This window comes from Haemaphysalis longicornis, unplaced genomic scaffold (genome assembly GCF_048455015.1).
Source record: "Haemaphysalis longicornis isolate Haplotype H1 unplaced genomic scaffold, Haemaphysalis longicornis Haplotype H1 scaffold_1, whole genome shotgun sequence".
Classification (NCBI taxonomy): Eukaryota; Metazoa; Arthropoda; class Arachnida; order Ixodida; family Ixodidae; genus Haemaphysalis; species Haemaphysalis longicornis.
This window is the reverse complement of record NW_027526203.1, coordinates 7,368,352-7,387,766: the sequence shown is the minus strand read 5'-3', so window position 1 is coordinate 7,387,766 and position 19,415 is coordinate 7,368,352. Positions and strand designations below refer to the sequence as shown.

General features: G+C 47.2%; 1 protein-coding gene across 1 annotated transcript in view; it reads left to right on the top strand.

Moving 5' to 3' along the window:
• LOC144173716 (uncharacterized) overlaps positions 1-9,925 on the top strand; it is a 116,708-nt gene extending 106,783 nt beyond the window's left edge. Inside the window, exon 18 of the mRNA XM_077702331.1 lies at positions 9,559-9,925. Within this exon, the coding sequence (XP_077558457.1) occupies positions 9,559-9,674 (116 nt within the window). The 3' untranslated portion in view covers positions 9,675-9,925. The remainder of the gene's footprint in view (positions 1-9,558) is intronic.
• Positions 9,926-19,415: the final 9,490 nt, after the last annotated feature.

Below are 19,415 nucleotides of genomic sequence, written 5' to 3'. Positions count from 1 at the left end.
CACATCTTCGACCTCACGTTTTCGGTCGTCTGCTCGGGTTGCTGTCGTTGAATCTTCCTTAACGGCGACAGGCGCTTTATCATGTTCACCACGCTTATCGTTCCTTCGTACGCTCGCATGTACGTCGCTTTGGAAAAGTGAAACTTTGGCTGTTACGACAGCTTGTTCCTTGACGGACACTTGAGGGCTGCTAGTAGACGAAATGCTCACGGTATTGGTCTGTATCGTAATCTCCCGTTCTCGCAGTGGCAAAAAGATCTTCCGCTCGTCGAACTGCGCGATGGACTGAACCAGATTTTGCACTGCCGTCCTGGAGCAGTTCTGTGGACTAGCTCTTGGCCTCCTGTTGTTAGTAGTAGAGATTTCTGACGTCGCGATGTACGGAAAACGGCAGAATGAGTTCTCGCTAGGTTTTCGTCGTGTGATGGGCGTGAACGTCGAAGCCTCTGGCTGCTGCGTGTCGGGCAAGACCGTGTGGTCATGGGACATCCCCTGGAAATGGTTCCCAAGCCTCTGCAGTGCAGACAGTTCAGGCGGTGCGCCCTTAACCGTGCTAACCTGCAGCGTTGGTGGGACAACCTGCAAGGTTGATGTTTGTAAGTTGACGTCAGAGGGGTCGCCTCTACCGGTTGCCGTGCGAACGCCGTTGGACATAATGGTCAAGTGTCAAAAGAAACTTGGCTGGACGGACGTGCCGCTGGTGGCGACGGTCATACCGGACAACCTTGTGACCTTCAAAGCATCGCGCAGCCGCATGAGGGTGCGGCATATCTCTCCTCGGCACGCCAACGCGTCGAAGTAGTCCTGGTCCAGTTTGTCACGTTCAAGCAGTTCTAAGATTCTCCTTTTGATCTCGTGCATTGTGGCATCTTTGCTCTCAAGCAGATCAATGATCGCTTGCAAGTCGTGCGGAGATGGAGACGGGGCTTCCAGAAGCTCATTCGCTGCCTTGAGCAGTCTTGCAATTTCTACGCGAAAGATGCGTTGCTGCCGGCGCAGCTTATCCATTCGACACTTACTGTCCGGCGTCACTGGACGGTCTGGGCCAGCCATGCCGACCTCCGACTGAAGGCAAGGCTGATCAGTGGAACAACAGTCAAAGGAGCGGGGTTCTAGGAGCCTCAAGCTGGAGGGGACGTTGGCGGCCTCCTTAGTCACGTGCGGTCATCCTCCCGGGTTTAACAGCACCAAAAAATATAGCGGAAGAACGACGCAAGGAAGACCTGGGCCATGGCTGCCCTTAGCGGGGATCATCACTTTACTGACAGGGGTGCTTTTATGATGACAATGGTAATGACTGGCTCATACCCATCGGGAGGTTCAACACAGAGTGCTTTGATGATATCGCATGTTTTGAACAAAGCACACTGTAAAGAGAAGGCATTCACTACACCTCCTTCACTACACTCTATACATACGCATGCTCTCTCTCAAGCACCAAGTCCTTTTTTGCAGAGGCACTGATTTGCATGCATTCATGTGTGGCTAGTAATGGCATGAGAACACCTGTGCAAGCAATGGGAGCGCCTTAATTCCAGTTTGTAAATGCCAAGCGATAGTGCCTGGCATTTACAATAATGGTGTGGTAGTGCACACAAAACTTGGAGTGATTGGGAATAATTACTTAATTAGCGTCAGTGCAATTCTAGGAAAATGCTTTTCCGTGCTGTAAAAAACTCTGCCATAAGGGAATCTGCAAACTGCTTATTCACACTTTTTTGCCCACACTTATTCAAAGTGATAGTTTGTTGACCCTTTCAGGTTCAAATTTTGATGTTTTCCAATTCAAATTTGGCACTTTCCGTGTGCGCTCTGAGAGCTGGCGCCATCTACTGAGTAGTAGGGGCACTTACATTCTCTTTGTTTCTGTTTTTTCGTGCGGCACAGATTTTTTAAAGCGCCGCTGCTGTCATATGACGGGCACTGTGAAAATATGGCAATGGCGTCGACATCGCGCACGACCGTGCCGCAGAAACATGGCTTTTCAATCGATTTTGACAAATTTACAATGCAATTTGGATGATATTAGCAGCACTGGTTCCGAGGACAACTTTTGTTCATTGGATTTTAGTATGGAAAGCAGAAGTGCATAAAACCAGTCGGGAACCTAATACCCCTATTAAACGCTAGCCCCAGAAAATGCAAAAGTATCGGAGCTGTAAATTGGGGTATGAACAAAAGTTGTCCGTTTGCTGCATTCGCGCGGCACGCTGTTTTGCAGGCAGCGTTGTGTCATACTGCGTGAAGTGTCGGTCTCATCCATGCTAAGTGCTATGCCCACGAACTTCTCGCCCCCATCGCATTCTGAATGGGGCTGTAGAAGCTGGAAGGTGAGCGCTTATGCCCATGAAATTCGTCATCCTCCCAACCCTCCATTGCAGTCGGAATGACACTTTTTAGGAGCTGAAAGGTGCATTGCGTGACTCTTGCTTAACTCGACAAACTTCTTCATACTACGAGCAATCCAAGCTGTCCAAGTTGCTATCGATTAAACCTGGTGATAGTATTTACGAGCTGACATTTCAGTCTAGCTGTAATTGTTTCATTGTTTCAATATTGCTTCATTGTGCCCTACTGCATCTGTTTCTATGTCGGGAAGGCATGCATCAGTACAACAAGAAAGCTACGCTTGCTTGCTCGCGCTCGCCCCATGTTTGCTCAATGGCTCCTCTGGTTGGCACTATTTCGGTGCCGCCATTGGAGGCTGAAGTCTGTAAGGCAGCGGCTGCCATTTGGAATGACGGGGTAGTAGCGTGAGAGACGTCCATCATCCTTTTGTGCGGGTGCTCTGTGAGCATGTGGGCCAAAAGTGGGAACGATGGCTCAAAGTGCTTGGGCCACCGTGTGGTGCTCCTTCTACACTTGCGGAGCTCAATGTTTTCTTTTAGCCCTCGCAAGCCCACGGAACTTCCAAACTAGGCAACACACGCATCTCTTGCCAATGCTACGCTATTTGAGAAATAATATCTGCCGCTTTACAAAATTACACCCTTGGTTCTCGTTGCGTAGCCAACCGACATGAAATGTTTTTGGAAGGCTTGAGAGAAGAGCACTGATATATTTCTCGTCACGGATGTCATGGCATCAACCTCGTGATATTTTGATTCGATCGAATTTCAATTCAATTTCTTACTCTTTGTTGCACTGCATCACATATACAAAACACTGAGTGGACCCATAGCCAGAGGCTAGTAAAGGGTCCAATAAGAAAAGATGTATGAATTGCAGGCAAACATCAGTTTAAAATAGACATGTCAAGACAGATAGTTTACAGTAAAGGTTCAAAAACGTTCGAATACTGAAACATCCTACGTAGTGACTGATGGGCTCGGGCTGTACTTCAGAAAACTGATAATTGACGAGCTGAAAAGACTGAACATATCCTATGCAGTTGCTATCGATGAAACCCCATTGCAAGAGCAGCATTTACAGTAACCTCACGGGGTGGTGAGAAACTTTTCAGATTCCCCAAAAGAACAGCTACAGCAGGCATGCTCCTAAATAAAACCAGCAAAGCAATGCAGGGATAAAAATCTGAAAAAATGAAAGGACATCTTAGACATAGGACAATGTTGTCTTCACAAAGTACACAACTCATTTGTTTGCGATTCAGATTCCTTCCTATTTGATGTTGAAGCTTTTACTTCTTCAAAAATTCTGCTACACAAACTGCCTCAATGAAAACAGAAAAGGGAGTGCTTGGGTTGCCAGAGGATGTTTCCTTGTGCCATTTGATTTCAAGGTGGTTTACTTTGGCACCGGCTCTAAGCGGCTTCATTGAAGAATTTCCAGCTTTGAAGACAGTGATCTTGTCTGATTTAGCATGCCGTTCAGGAGGACAGCTATGGGAGCGCTTAAGGGGGGCATTTTCTGATAAAACTATTTTTTTGCAAAGCCAGTCCTGGTGAAGGATGTTGCTGAAAGTTTCACCGATTTTTTGTCTTTGTTTTAAAGAAGTAAACCATTGGTCCACGTTCTCTATGATGAGATAGTGGCCCTTGTTCACAAGCTGCGTGGATGCTTCATGAAGACGGAGTCTTACAGCCCTGCTAATTGGAAAGCGAGAGCAGAAGTTAGCGAAGACGCAGAGTGTGCAATTTCGTCTTTGGAACCCAGAGGGAAACAGACATTTAGGTTTGGTGCTAGAAGCTTTCTAATGAAGTGCACTGAGTACCTTCTATCACAACTTCCATAAAAGAATGTAATTTTGCAAAGCCTGCGCTTCCTAAGCCCACAGTTCATGGAGGAGGAGTCCTGTTTTGCTCATTTAAGGAGAGTAGCTACCAACCTATCACAAGTGACCGAACCCTGCGATGTCTCCACTTTGATGGATGAATACATACTCGTGCAGCTTGAACATGTTGAATCACATCTGTCTACAAGGATTGACGAGTATTGGCAGCAGATTTTTGAGCAGAAAAAGGTGACAACACAAATAAATTCCCTGCCTTGACCAGGCTTGTGTTTCTCGCTCTCCAAGCGATTTGAAGAAGATGCAAGCCGCTTCACAGTGTGGTAGTGGAGGTTTTGAGAGCAGTACTAATGTCAAGCAAAAACTATAGGGAGCGCATTGCAGCCGAAGAAGGTCAGGCAGCTTAGCAGTGCCATCTTGACCCAGCCAAAGGGAGGCCTAGTGAAGATGGCCGAGACACACTTGTGGGCTAACGTACGGGATAGCAGAGGACCCCGGCTAGCTTTGCTAGAGAACGCTACGCGCCGTACACTAGCCCTGCGGAATCCGAAGACTCACGCACGGGTTCGGGTACTCACATGCGGTAGACAGGCTCCGGCAATCCAAAGTAAGGCTTTATTGCCTGGCAGATACAGTGCATACACCAGACAACACGACTATCGCTCGCGGGGAGACAGTGGCTCCTGTCGCTCGCTCAAGCCGCTGGGCTCAGACCTCGATATCCGTCATCACGGCCGCGGGAGCAGGGGAGGCATCCCGAGGCGACCGATCAGGGCAGAATCTCTCGGCAGAGTCCGTGGAGCCAACTGGGTTCACCGTCATTGGGGCATTCGGCGTAGGCACAGCCGAGCCAACCGACTCCGACCAAATCACCCAGTCGACTCCCCGCCGGAGCGCTCGTTCGTCCCGCAGGTCAGCTCGGAGGGGAGAGGAGATCTTCCCCAGGTCGAGGAGAGGGTGGCGCTAAGGAAGGTGACAAACTGGTCCTCCTTCCCTCGCGCCCTCGCGCACACGTTCGCGGCAAGCCGGTTCGGCGCGTCGCGCGGGGTCATGAAGAGGACACGACCTACGTGACGCGCCGGCTACCCAAAATGGCGGCTCCCAGCTCGCGGAAACATGTGCAGGCGAGGCGTAGGGGAACACGGGCCCCCACACACTTCAGCAGGAAGTGGAGACCGCAAAGAAATGCTGGCAAATGTGGAGCTACTCAATAGCCACGGCATGAAGTCAGAGAGTTTCAATGTCGAAAGTGGACAGGCTCTTCTTGCTGAGGGTAAAATAAGCAATGTGGGAGGTGCTGGACAAAATGGCACAAATGAACAATTCGGACCAGTTCCGATAGCGCTACTTCGGTTGCATTTCAGTTTCATATTGTCTAGACTTGTCTGTCCAGCTTGGTTACGCACCGAGGCAGCAGCTGCATAGCCTGTGGCGAATTAAGGTGATTGGACATCATGTCTGGCGATGCCGGTGGCAACGAAGAGGAAGACGGAGCTAGGTGCAAGGCTAAGATTCGCGAGCTACTGTCTAGGTAGGTAGAGCTGCCCGATTATCACCAAATAGATTTGACTTCATCTTGCTTCTTGCTTCCCCGTAACAATATTTATGCAGAGAAACATGGATTTAGCACATATGCCTGTTTTGCTTCATTACATGTTCTGCTTACTTAAATAAGTTGAAAGCCATTTTCTGTGGGTGTAGTGTGCCTGCTGTCTAAGTTATGTGACTGTGTTTTCTTCATTGTAGTTTTGTGAAAAGTTCTGTAGCCTACACCCTACCGGATGGAATGCTACCCCAGTCGATTATAGGGTTTAACGTGCCGACGCAACGCGGGCAATGGATTAATTTTGACCACCTGGGTATCTTTAACGTGCACAGAAATCTCGTACACACAGGCGTTTTTGCTTTTCACATCCATCAGAAAAGCGGCCTCCAATGCTACCCAAGTCCCCATTTTTAAATAAAAAGTCGCGACTTGTTTGTTTGGGTAAGGAATGTGCGCACTTGCACAAGGGTTTCGGTACACGTCTTGAGGCCATTTGATAATTACTGTTAAAAAAGACATCTGTGCGGTGGAAACTCGTCAGCATCGTAGGCATTTTACTTGTTTAAACATTTCTGTGTGGCCCAGGATGCTGCTATTCGGGTTTCCTGTTGCTTATTTTCCTGCTTCTGTAGCAATTTTTCTCAAATTGAAATGGTCATTGTGGCTCCTCCAAAAGCCCATTGTGCTGCTCCAAAATGACTCGACCCAATCGCGTCACTGTATTAATGAAAAGAAATGAACCAGTGGTGACTCCCAAGCCACAGACCATGACATGACAGAATCTTGTCTGTGTTGGTATTGGCGGCCGCTGACCTAAGCCACTGCCAAAAAACATGCCCTGGCTGTTGTAGTCGGGGTGCCATCTAGTTGCATTTGATCATATCACTTGAATGCTAACAAGGCCTCTGAAATCAACCTGCACGCGTTTCGCTCCGGCCGTCCCAATTGGCCGGAGAGAGCGTCAGTGTAAAAGGGGGCGTGACCATGTCTTCCGCTGCACCGCGGCACTCGCCACCTATGCATTAACTATTCTGCTGCAGCTTGGTGCAAGCGAGGAAACACGCGTTTTCGCAGCATGCAGTCAAATTAAGTTGAGAGGTACAAGACAATAAACAACAAATATATTATGGTTAACTTAATAATATCAGGCGCGCAAGTACAAAGTTTAAGCAGCAATCATACGAGCAAAGCACAGTCGTTTCTGGCTCTCTCTGCTGCAGTTTCGCGTCCCTATTTTTATTTTTTGAGATTTTTCGATCTGTATTTACACGCTGTGCCCTTGAAAAACCCCTTACGTCCTTACCCAACATTATTTACAAGAGTGGCGACTGGCATAAGCATCTGTCGCATAAATGCAATATTAAAATTGTTTCTGATTGGTATGCATTTCACGATAGATTTGTTGCCGTGGCTTTTTAAGGCAGGCTTAGAAAATCGTAAGCATGCAAGTCCGACACAAACCAACCGAGATACATTTAAACACCACCGTCCATTGCAATTCAGGGCCAGTGAGTATTTGCGAGGTTTTAGTAAATGCTTTGTGAACTAATATATGCATTTGTGCGGCAGTTAAGAAAATCTAATCATGGTCTGCAAAAACTACGGTACATCGTAGCATATACCCAAGCAACCAAGGACGTTCGTGGGACGTCCGAAATACAGCCGAATGGACGTCCGAACGGGCCAACATATGTTACAGTTATATGTTGCCTTTCACTCCGCAGAAGAGCACGAGGGAGCAGTGGTGGGGTCCCTTTATGCATGAATGAAGATCATGGGGCTCGACCTGCAAGGGCGGAGGCCTGTGCCTCGAAGGTGTCAAGTTCTCGCTTGTTCCAATGAAAGACATATTCATTACAGGTGTTCTGTGTCAGAATCTTCGTGTGGAACTGAGCAAAAATGCAGCCAATAAACTCGCAAATACACTCGTGCCAAGACCAGAAAAACAGCAGCATTGACATGCCGCGAAATGTGGCATGAAGAGCGGCCCAACGGGCTGAACGATGCGTTCGATGCATAGGTGCACACTGCCGCCTGGCGGAGCGCAGGGGAACCAGCACGCTTACAAAATTACGCCCACCTCCCCTCGCGGGAACCCTGGTGTGATGCCAGGCATCTCATGGGGGGTTCCATTGGCGTTTTCCATCGTATTGATTACGCTTATAGCAGGGATTCTCACGCGAAGGGGAGGTGGGCGTAATTTTCCATTGAGTGCCTTGTGGTCCGTAAAGTGCACAGTTAGGGGCTCGACGATTGCATCAAGCAATCGTCGAGTACTGCGACAGAGTGCAAGCGTAACGCGGACGACCGTCGACTGAGACCGTCAGAGCGCAGCATGCCGCTTTATATTCACAGCGCCCAAAGGAGAGGAGAACGCGGAGAGAGAGAGTACTGCACATGCGCAGCACCGAGCGCAGCGCTGCCCACCGGCGCCTAGCAACGGAGTGAGAGCGTGCTGCGCCAACCCACAGCCTTTTGGCAGAGAGTGTTCGCTAACGGAGAGAGGAGAGGCGCAGCTGTGCGGACAACGCCGGACAGACGCAGGAAGGACAGAGGGGCGAGTATGAGATGCGTTGCATCTAAAATTTGGCTGGGGCGCGCAGCGATTGGGACGGCCGGAGCAAAACACGCGCGAAGGAATCTCGGAGGCCATGATGCTAAGATGCAGTTACCACACTGATGACTATGCTTTTAGTGCTGGCCCGCATTTTGTCACTCCTTCCCATGTTACGTCATTGTAGCATGAAATTGATAAGTTCTTTTTATGTTTTGTACGTACATTTTGGTTTAAAAAACATCTTTCGTAGCCGAGATAGAGCTGAGTTGCCAAAGGCTGGTTCTTTTAAACTGAACAAAGTTGTGTTTTATTCATGGCCGCTTTAAGTTTGCAGACCACTAATGAGTATTGTGTAGAGAATTTATACAAGGGTTCACGTCTAGTTTATTTTTCTACAAAAACAACCTGTCTGAATGAGCTGTCCTACAGAGGAGGCCTTTTTTTCCTACACATGATGCTCTGTGAGGTAGTTGAACTTCTGGGCACATTGGGAAAAGCACCCTTAGGAGTTCTCGCGAGTCGTTTTGCCTGCATTCGAAGCTGGAGCACACTGCTTTCATTGAGACCTCACTGCACACTTCTTGGGGGAGGGGGCTTGAACAGGGAAGCCTGGTGGCAGCTTTGAACCTCTCTTTTCACCTGGGGTCTAGGACTGTTTGAAAGATTGCCACTGCCTGAGTGCAAGTGCAAGGGCTGAGGCCTGCAGATGGCATTTGCCATAGACAGGGTTGCCGGGGACTACATTGGTGCAGAGACGCACGAGTTCTGGCATCAGTGGTGGCCGCAGTGGAAAGAATGCGCATGGCAAACCAATGCATGCGATGCGACAAAGCTAACAAAAGAGACCTGAAAAATGCCATGTAGAGCGGGCATCATACAATAGTGGGCGACAGCTCCCGTTCGGAAATCGCAATGCGTGCATAAAGCAAAGTGGATGTCGCGTGCATCGTGTCACAACCATGCCTTCTGTGTATCATCTGCACTGTGGGGCACCCGCTGTCTCACTCCTGTCTCACCTCACTCCTGGAGGTGAGAAATTGTCACTTGGCTCGTGTGATGTTTGCCAGAGGTACCTGATTAAGGTGGGAATTCCAGTTCAATGAGAATGTCTTCACAGCACATCTCAGAGAGCTGAGTTAGTGAGGGTAGGTGGCGAAAATCGGCCTTGCACCAGTTGCGCGTCTGTGGATGAGGCAGGCCACCTGCCGCCAGGGTGAGGTGGTCATCTGAGTGGTGAATGAATGCTGTGCTCCTGTCTTGCAGGCATGCACAAGCGGGGCATGGTGCACGTGGAGCAATTCAACGCCTGCGGCCCTGTCGTGGTAACCGTCTTGAAGGAGGACCAGGGTACCCCACCCCTGGACGAGCCACATGCTTAACTTATTTCTTCTCTTTGTTGCCACCATTGACTTTGCCCACTGGGCCTTGTGGTTGCTGACTAGGCTACTGGCTTGCTTGCTGGACAAAGAGGTGCAAGTTATGTCACGCGTCAATGTGACATGTGATATAGACACTGGGAACTAACTATTGACAGAGCCATTACTCCTGTGATGCGTTGTTTTTGTTGCCAGAGTTTATCCCCTCCAGACGGTGGCCCTGTGGGTCCAAAACTGTGCAATACCTGTACATAGAGCACTGCGTTGCTTTGCATTCTGTTTTTTTGCGTTTTTTAAAAACAATAAAATGCATTCTGCTTCCATTCGTGTGTCATTACGTAGCTTGACAGCTACCACACTTTATCACAAGAGGCTCTCAGCTGTAGCCAAGAAATGACAAGTACCTGTTGGTTTCAGAACCCCCTTTACAGTGGCTTGTTCGCAAGTGAACACACAAATGAGGAAGTCTTGGTTGTATCAAAAAAAAACTGCACACACAGCTCTGCATTTTGGGACTACGTACTCACTCACTGCGAGATTCTCTCTCACTGTGTATTAGAGATACCCACTCAAATTACAAGTGGTTATTCCCTTTCCCTGCTGCTTTTTCTTTTTTCTTTTTTGAAGACAAAATTGCCCCATTACCAGGTGATGCATTTCTCACACGTAGTCAAAGGTGCGCCACCACAAAACATGCCCAAATTATGCTCCAAAAACTAGCTGATTGAAAAAGAAAGAAAGCTATTTTGTTGCTTTTGTTTTCACTGATAATGAAGAGTTTATGTGGACGCAACGTTCACCTGATTGAGGCACCCTCGGCCACAAGTGTTCTGGTATTAGTGTGATCGGAGTATAACTGCTCTGACGAATGAGGATGATTGCGATTTCTCTAAGTAAAAAACCTTGCGCGCATTAGTGGCTGTTTCATGCACATTCATGCAAGTTCTACTAGTAAGAAAGCTCTGTGTTTTAGTTGCCCTGACTAATCGCATGAAAGTTGGCCAACCCTTGCCGGGATGCCCTCGGGACATGGTGGTATCTCTGCTTTCCGATACCCTGTTGGAACTATCAGCGCCGAATATATTTTTAAAAACTGCGGTGGAAATGTAGTGGATTTCCTGCCTTTAAATGTACCAAATGCATTCAGACTTCAGCTGGCGCAAGCACGCCAGACTTTTTTGCATTCAAGTTATTGATAATTTTAGATGTACTGCACGTCTGAAATTAGGGAAAGTATGTTTGTCTGGAAGCAAAAGTTGAGTACTGCAAGTAGCCTGATAAGGGGATCCTGCAATATCTGATTTTCACTGAGAGTCTTCTCTTTCTCTTGCCTTGATATATGGTGTTATGGCATTGTTAAAATCGGAATTCTGTATTCCTTTCAAGTGACATCACTTGAAACCAACCTTTACAGATTTTAAAAAATCAACTTGCAACACAGCTCTACTGTTTTAGGTGCAGCAAAAATGGATCCAGTCTATGCATGAGCTATGTGGAATGGAACACGATAACAGAATATGCAAATGTATTCTCTGCGAATTCTTTCTGGAACCTGAATGGGACAGTAGCTACATCCTTGAATGCTGCCTGTCCCCCATGTATTGACTAGTAGGTTAGAACAACATACACAATGGAAATGAAGGTAACTTTCCACATAATGTCCACTACGTGTCCCATTTGACTTAACCTTTAGAATCCAGGTTAAAGCACATAAATTGCCCTTAGCTGCACCTTACATGGAACCAGATTAATAGAGTGAGTACGTGGTGCATGGTTATTGTTCACCATGGACTCGCATCAGCCCTATTCGCATGATGCACCATTGTGTGCGCCTTATCGATTGCCCTTGTATTAGGTTGTTGCACGAAGATCTGGCAGATTCCCTCATAAGGTGGGAATGTATGGGTGAAGCTGAATAACTACTTTGAACATCGTTTCTCGCGTCAGATGCATCTTCAAATTTTTATATACAGTCGGACACGGATATAACGAACACGGATATATCGAATTATTGTCTATATCGAACTGTCTGAGCATCCCCTTGAAAATTCCTTGCAAAAGTATAGCCACAGAACAGGGAGGATTTGAGAGAAGCAAAGGTCTAGCTTTGCCTGTAGTGCCAGAAAAAGCGTAGTGGCGGCGTCGGGAACTACCGAGTACGCCCGCTTGATGGCGCTGTAAATACTGCTTTGTATACATGGCGGATGCTTTTTGCACAGGCCGCTTGAGCTCCTTAATAACATGGCTGCCCTCGCACGGCGGCCGCCGGCTCGCTGCTGCACGGCCAGACTCGACTCTCCTCCCGCGCGCGAAAGGAGCGTCGAGTTCGGCCGTGGCTGCTCCTGCTGGTTCCTGGCTGGCACGCTGGCCGCGTGTTTACTTGCGCCGCGCTAGTGAAGTGATGTTATGCCAGGTGACCAGATGGCCTCGACTGGCACAGACCACAGTGAGCAGCAAGTGAGAACAAATCGTTTATTGACATCCGCAAGTTTACAGAGGCCAGGACATCATTTCATTTCGATCGCTGCAATTGTACGTCGCTTTCGTGACAACATTTTTTTTTTGCCATAACAATTCTCGTTCACTTGCGCTAAGATTTCGAACGAAGGGCACAAATGAGGTATTGACGGCGACAACGGTTTCCTTTGCACCGTCTTTCTAGCGGAGTGCATAACACTCACTTCTGTTGGAAGAATCAAATATTCTGGCCTCGACAGCTGTCTTCCGATGCGGAATTTCCCACATTTGTCACTCCACAAGCACTCAATTCCCGTGTTTTGCCAGTCCTCTCAACAACTGATGGACGCAAAAGCACATAACAGCAATAACAGTCACGAAACCAGTGCTCCGCGCACATAGAAACGGTGGGCCGTTGCAGCGGTTTCAATTTGAATTGGCGGCTTTGTGGTTGCGAATTTAGAAATGAGGTGGTGCACCGGTCAGCTGTTCGTAAAAAGTTGCGTACATTTTTGCTGAACGGATGTTTGATGCGGAACTTGTTAATAGTATTTTTAAATAACACATTGTAAGCGAACTGTGTGGGCTCTTTGAGTCACGGAATGAATGTTTTGTATTCTATACCAAAAGTAATCTTTTGCTTGCGCCGTCTGGTGGGCGTGATGGTCGAAAACAGCACTGTAGGTTGGTCATGTGGGGCGTCGATTTTTACGCCGCCTATAGGGAAACCAGGGAACGTCCAAGCTTGAGAGGCCTGGTATAGCGCTGTTATACGCGTGTATCGAACTCTCGGTCACGGGCACATTCGGTATATCGAACGCTGCGCCTCAAGTGCCCCTGCAAGTGCGCTTCTCCTTACGGGGTGGATGTGATGATTGTCCTGCTGCGCTCGGTTTCTGGCATTTTTTCTGCATGCTTGAGCGTTTTTCAGTGGTTGATCGCGCAGGGGGACCCATGTACCAGGTTACATATTTTTGTCCATGGTACTATTAGATTCACATTACCATTCGATGTTCAGTTCGCCCATACATCCCTAACCCCCGCCGCTGCTTTAAGGGCTAGCGGTTCGGGCACGGAACCAACTCTTGCCATGACCATCTGACCTGCGCAAAGTGCACCCAGCATGATCACCCGTCTCACCATCATCAACCGTCCATCATCAACCCTCATTTGCACCTATGGCCAGGGACCCCATGCCGCCTACTCTCGAAAATGTGAGAAGTTCAAACAGGAGGAGATTATCAAGGTAAAAGTCACTGAGAACCTTACCTTCCCAGAGGCACGAAAGAGGTTCGCCTCTTTCCCCCTGGGGAGGTACGCCGACGCAGCTCGACGGGGGGCGGAGCGGCGTCTGGTTTCGGCAGGAACCCAGTACCGCGAATCAAACCTGGTCCCGCCCTACCCCCCCGCCTTCGCACCACTCGCTGAGCCAGCAGCGGCTGTGGTGGCATCCACGTCCATTGGTTATGCTGCTGCACCCACTGTTTCCTCCTCTCCACCGGCCCGGAGGAGATGGAGATGGCGGTGCACCCCGCCGCACCGCCTGTGCCACCCGGGGCGCTCCTGACGCCCTCGGCGGTCGCGGCTCGAACAAAGGGCACAAGAAAGGGTGCTTTGTCCGCAGGGGCGGATCCAGGTGTTTTCTGAGGCGGGAGTCAGCTTCTGCCAGTGATGATGATGATGATATAAAGGAGGTTGAGGTAGTAGTCTTTTTTTTTATTCACTGAAATATTTCAAACCACAAATACAAGAAATAGAAAAAAATATTCAACTAGACTTTTTCTATGACCTGAGGGGTCATCTTCTAGGGGGTACAAATTCCCAAATTGAGGGGGGGGGGGTCAGGACATTCGGACCCCCCTCTGGATCCGCCAATGTTTGTCCGGGAAGTCCGGTCCGCTGGGTACCCCTTCCAAATCAGATGACGACATGGATGTGGGACCTTTTCTGTCTGCTTCGCAGCGGAAGGAGTGGGTCCCTCCATCGAAACCTCCAGAGAAGGTTAAAAAGCCCCCCCCCCCCCCCCCCAAGAGTGCAAGCCCCGAAAGACCTTACGTAGTCACACTCCAGAGCTCCAAAACACTTAATGGGAAGAGGAAACATTATAATACAATGGAACTGCAGAGGCCTTCTTGTTACAAATTCCCAAATTCAGGGGGGGGGGGGGGGGGGGGTCAGGACATTCGGACCCCCCCTCTGGATCCGCCAATGTTTGTCGGGGAAGTCCGGTCCGCTGGGTACCCCTTCCAAATCTGATGACGACATGGATGTGGGACCTTAAGATTTCCTGTCTGCTTCGCAGCGGAAGGAGTGGGTCCCTCCATCGAAACCTCCAGAGAAGGTTAAAGCCCCTCCCAAGAGTGCAAGCCCCGAAAGACCTTACGTAGTCACACTCCAGAGCTCCAAAACACTTTATAATGGGAAGAGGAAACATTATAATACAATGGAACTGCAGAGGCCTTCTTAAAAATCTTGACGATGTATACGAAATACTGCATGCTAATCAGCCAGGTGTAATGTGTGTTCAGGAAACACATTTCAATAACAAACACACAAATTTCTTGAATAGTTACCTGGTATACAGAAAGGACAGGGATGGTTGCACACACTCTTCTGGTGGTGTGGCCATAATCACCCGGAAATCCTTAGCATGCCATCCTGTCACTCTGAACACTATCCTTGAGGCTGTAGCAATTCGAACAATAATATTTAATAGGTTGATAACGGTATGCTCCATATAAATTCATCCTGATCTTGCACTTTCGAGCTCTGACTTCGAGGCGCTGGTTGACCAGCTGCCCGAACCATATATATTCACAGGCGACCTTAATGCGCACAATTCTCTTTGAGGCTCTTCTCGCATGGATTCCCGAGGTCGATAGCCTGATAGAGAAATTCCTTACATCTTCAAGAGCATGCCTCTTCAACAAAAATAAGCCCACATACGTTAACATACTCTCATATCTTGACTTGGCTATTGGTTCCGCAGTTCTCTTTCCTCTTCTCGAGAGGGATGTGGGCACGGACCCATATGGTAGTGACCACTTCCCCACCTCACTAACATATATAGGTAAAGGCCCATGCAGTCCATATTCCCAGAACAGGTTCAATGAAGCACGAGCTAACTGGAATACATTTACAGAGACATTCAAACTACACCGCAAATCTACCCAACTCCTCACGGGGCACATCCTCGACGCCGCCGAAAAGTCCATTTCCCCACGCCTCTGGTGCCCCGTGCGGAGGTTGTGGTGGAATGAGGACTGTAGGCGGGCGCGAGAGGCCCAGAACAAGGTGTGAGGTATCCTTCGTCGGTACCCCACGTCGGGTAACCTTATTTTGTTCAAACCCGGGCCAAGTCGTTCGGAAAACGTGTGCGCCGTGAGGCAAAACGAGAGTTAGCACACCTTCTTGATATCCATTAATTCATTCACGGACACATACAAAGTCTGGACACATATATGTAAGCTCAAAGGACAACAGACAGCCTGCCCCTGGTTAGCACAACAGGGGACACATTGAAGAACAGGCTAACACACTTGCACAACACTTCGAACACGTGTCCAGTTCAGCACACCACACAAACACTTTCATGAAACACAAAACATCTGCAGAGAAAAAGCTCTTACATGACAAAGACAAATCAAAAACTTCTTAGAACTCTGAATTCAGACTTTATGAGTTGAGGGCTGCCCTGAGCACGTGCAAACTTTCAGCTTCAGGCGCAGGTAAGATTACATACACCATGATACAACACCTACACCCAGATACTCTTGAAACACTCTTACACTATACAATCAAATATGGCTATCGGGGCACATTCCACGCTCTTGGAGGGAGGCCATAGTAGTGGCTTTCCTAAAGGAAGGGAAGGACCCTTCCTCTCCCGCCAGTTATCGTCCCATTGCCCTGACAAGCTGCCTGTGTAAGCTCTTCGAGAAGATGATAAACAGGAGACTTGTGTTGTTCTTAGAGTACAATGGTCTTCTCGAGAGCTGCCAGGCAGGCTTCAGGGTGGGGCGATCTTTCAACGATCAACTCGTTGCATTAGAGTCTTATATCAAACATGCTTTCCTCCACAAGCAGTACTGTATGACAGTATTCTTTGATCTTGAAAAGGAGTATGACACTGCTTGGCGGTATGGTATCCTCAGCGATTTGAAGTAATTTGGCATGTCGGGTAACATGATGAACACCCTTGCCAGTTAATTGTCTGAAAGAACGTTTCGCGTGCGAGTTGGAACTGCACTCTATAGGGTTCATGTGCAGGAAAATGGCGTCCCACAAGTTGGAGTTTTGAGCTGCACCCTTTTTATTGTGAAAATGAATTCTCTTAGGAAGGCGCTGGCACCATCGATTTCCTGCTCAATCTATTTAGACGACGTTCAGCTCTCCTTTAAATCCTGTAACTTGTCTGTCTGTGAGCGCCAGGTCCAGCTTGGTGTTAACAAGCTAGCCGGCTGGACAGATAGCAATGATTTTAAATTTAATCCAGGAAAGTGCACTTGTGTGTTGTTTTTCAAGAGGCGTGGCATTCGGCCGGATCCAGACATTCTACTCCACGGTGTCTCGATTCCTGTCAAAAAAGAACCCAAGTTTTCATGTATTATCTTTGACGAAAAGCTCACATTTTATCCCACACATAAAACTAAAACACAAATGCTTGAAAACAATGAATACGGTATATCCTGAAGGTTCTCTCGCACATTTCTTTTGGTGCTGACAAAAAACTGCTTTTACATGTTTTTACCAGCCTAATAGGTTCACGGTTGGACTATGGTAGCGTTGTCTATGGGTCAGCCACCAAAACATCCCTCAGAATGCTAGACCCCGTGCTGCATCTAGGGCTCCGCTTGTCATGTGGTGCCTTCCGGACTAGTCCAGTTGAAAGCCTGTATGTAGAGTGCAACAAATGGAACCTACAACGTCAGCGAGCATACGCAGATCTCCTTTATGCTTTTAAAATTTCATCTTTGCCTCACCATCCCTTTAAATCAGTTTTTTATGATACCTCCATGACTGAACTTCTGCTAAATCGACCATCGTTCTCTGCGCCCTTCTCTTACAAAGTTAGAGAGGAAGCGTCAGAGCTTGCTGTCGCCTTTTAAGAAACAATCCAAACTTCTATTTTATAGCACCATGGCATCTCCGCCCTGTATCATGGGACACATCTTTCACACATGTAGATAAAAACCCAGCTCCTAGATGTGTAATTCTGCAGCACTTCTTAATTGTACTTGCAGAAGAAGTACCACTGTTCTGAATTTTATACGGACGCCTCTAAAAGGGTAAGCCTTGTTCTACATCTGAATTTATACACATCTTTATTTCAACATCAACAACTACAAAAGTTCTCGATGCTGGGGGCACAATCAAAAAGCCGTGGCTCGGCTTGACTGGGAGAGTGCCCCGTATACATGGCAAAACACACAACTAAGTAAAAAACACACACCTAAGTAAAAAGTAGCAAACGCACGAGTCAAATAAATGCGTGTAAATTTTGCACAACTATACAAATTACACACCAACAGTTCAAATAAGCGTATTTTGTAGATACACAGATGTACATCGGCACATTCACATTTAATTTATACAAAAAAAAAAAAATAAACAGTCAGCAATACTCAACCTGCGCGTAGGTTTGCGCAAACAAAGAAAAAAAGACGAAAAAAAGAAAAACGATTATGAACCTGGAATTGTTTAAAAATGTTATTAAACTTTGTTACTGAACACTTGACGTGTTCAGTAATTGAGGAAGCTGGTAACGCAACATCTGGAAGCCGTAATTGGTGCGGCTGTGGGGGACATTCCAAATACCAGTATTGCGCGTAGGGTAGTTTATCTTTTTTAAACTTAAATCGGCTATTGTGTTCAGGTACGTGTTTTTATTTTTCAGACATGTTCTGTACCGGCGGAGTAGTTGCAGCCTATGGAGGTCATTTACAGGCGTTATTGATAAGGACTTGAAAATTGGGGCTGTATGCGCATTGTAAGGGGCATCTGCTACTATGCGGACTATCTAGCATCAGTTTTGATGCGTTTGAGTCGGTAGTGGTACCCCACACCAGGTGACCGTATGAAATGTTGGATAGAAATAAAGAGTTGTAAATGATCATCTTAACTGATCGTGGTACGAAAAACCGAATCCTAGATAGCATGCCTGTTATCCTAGACAGTGTGCCTCTTACTTTATCAACATGCAAATCCCATAGCATATTTTCATGAAATATTATGCCTAGGCTCTTTACCGATTGAACAACTTCAATGCTCTCTGCATCAAGCATAAGGGGGGGGGGGATTATGAGCACAAGGCTTTATTTTTGGGTCTGAAGAATACATCCTTTGTTTTATTAATATTAATTTTTAAGGAAGAGTTGTTGCTCCAGGAATATAATCGCGCAGGAGTTCTGTTGGCTTTTTTGTTATATCTGGAATATTTGGGCCACAAAAAAGTAGGGTTAAATCGTCAGCATATATAACAAATTTGGCGTTTTCGTCAATGCGGACAACATCGTTAATATAAAGGTTGAACAGCAATGGGCCAAGTATACTGCCCTGTGGCACACCTGAACGAATGGGCTTTGTTTCGGAATGGTAGCCGTTAACTACAACCTGTTGTTGCCGGTGCTCTAAATATGACTTTAGAAGTTTCAAGAAGCATCCCCGAAATCCGTAATGCTCCAGCTTTAACCATAAAGTTTCATGATTAATGCAATCGAACGCTTTTGAATAATCTATAAATATTCCGAGTGTGTAACAACGTTGCTCAAATGAGTTTAAAATTATCTCTTTTTGAGTTAACAGTGCCGATTCTGTAGACTTCCCGTTCGTGAAACCGAACTGGAAAGGTGTTATTATATCATGTTTTTTCAAGAAACTAGTCATCCTGTTATGTAATAGCTTTTCGATACATTTGGAAAAAATTGGAATTATAGATATAGGCCTGTAGTTAGATAATTTATTTTTATCGCCGCCTTTAAAGATCATGGTGACTTTAGCAATCTGAAGCTTTTTCGGAAATATACCACATGAAAATATTAGGTTTATGATATATTCCAACGGAGAGGCAATTATACTGGATACATGCTTCACAGGTTGTATTTTTTGCTCATCAATATCACAGCTTTTGCTGTTGTTAAGTAGTTGGAGCGTTTTCTGCACTTCCTCGCTTGCCACAGGGCTTAAAAATGCGCTATTAACGACTTCCCGTCCCATATAATCCGTACAGCTGTGAGAATGAGGAATGCTCGGAGCAGACACAAAGAAGTCATTGAAAGTGTCCGCTAA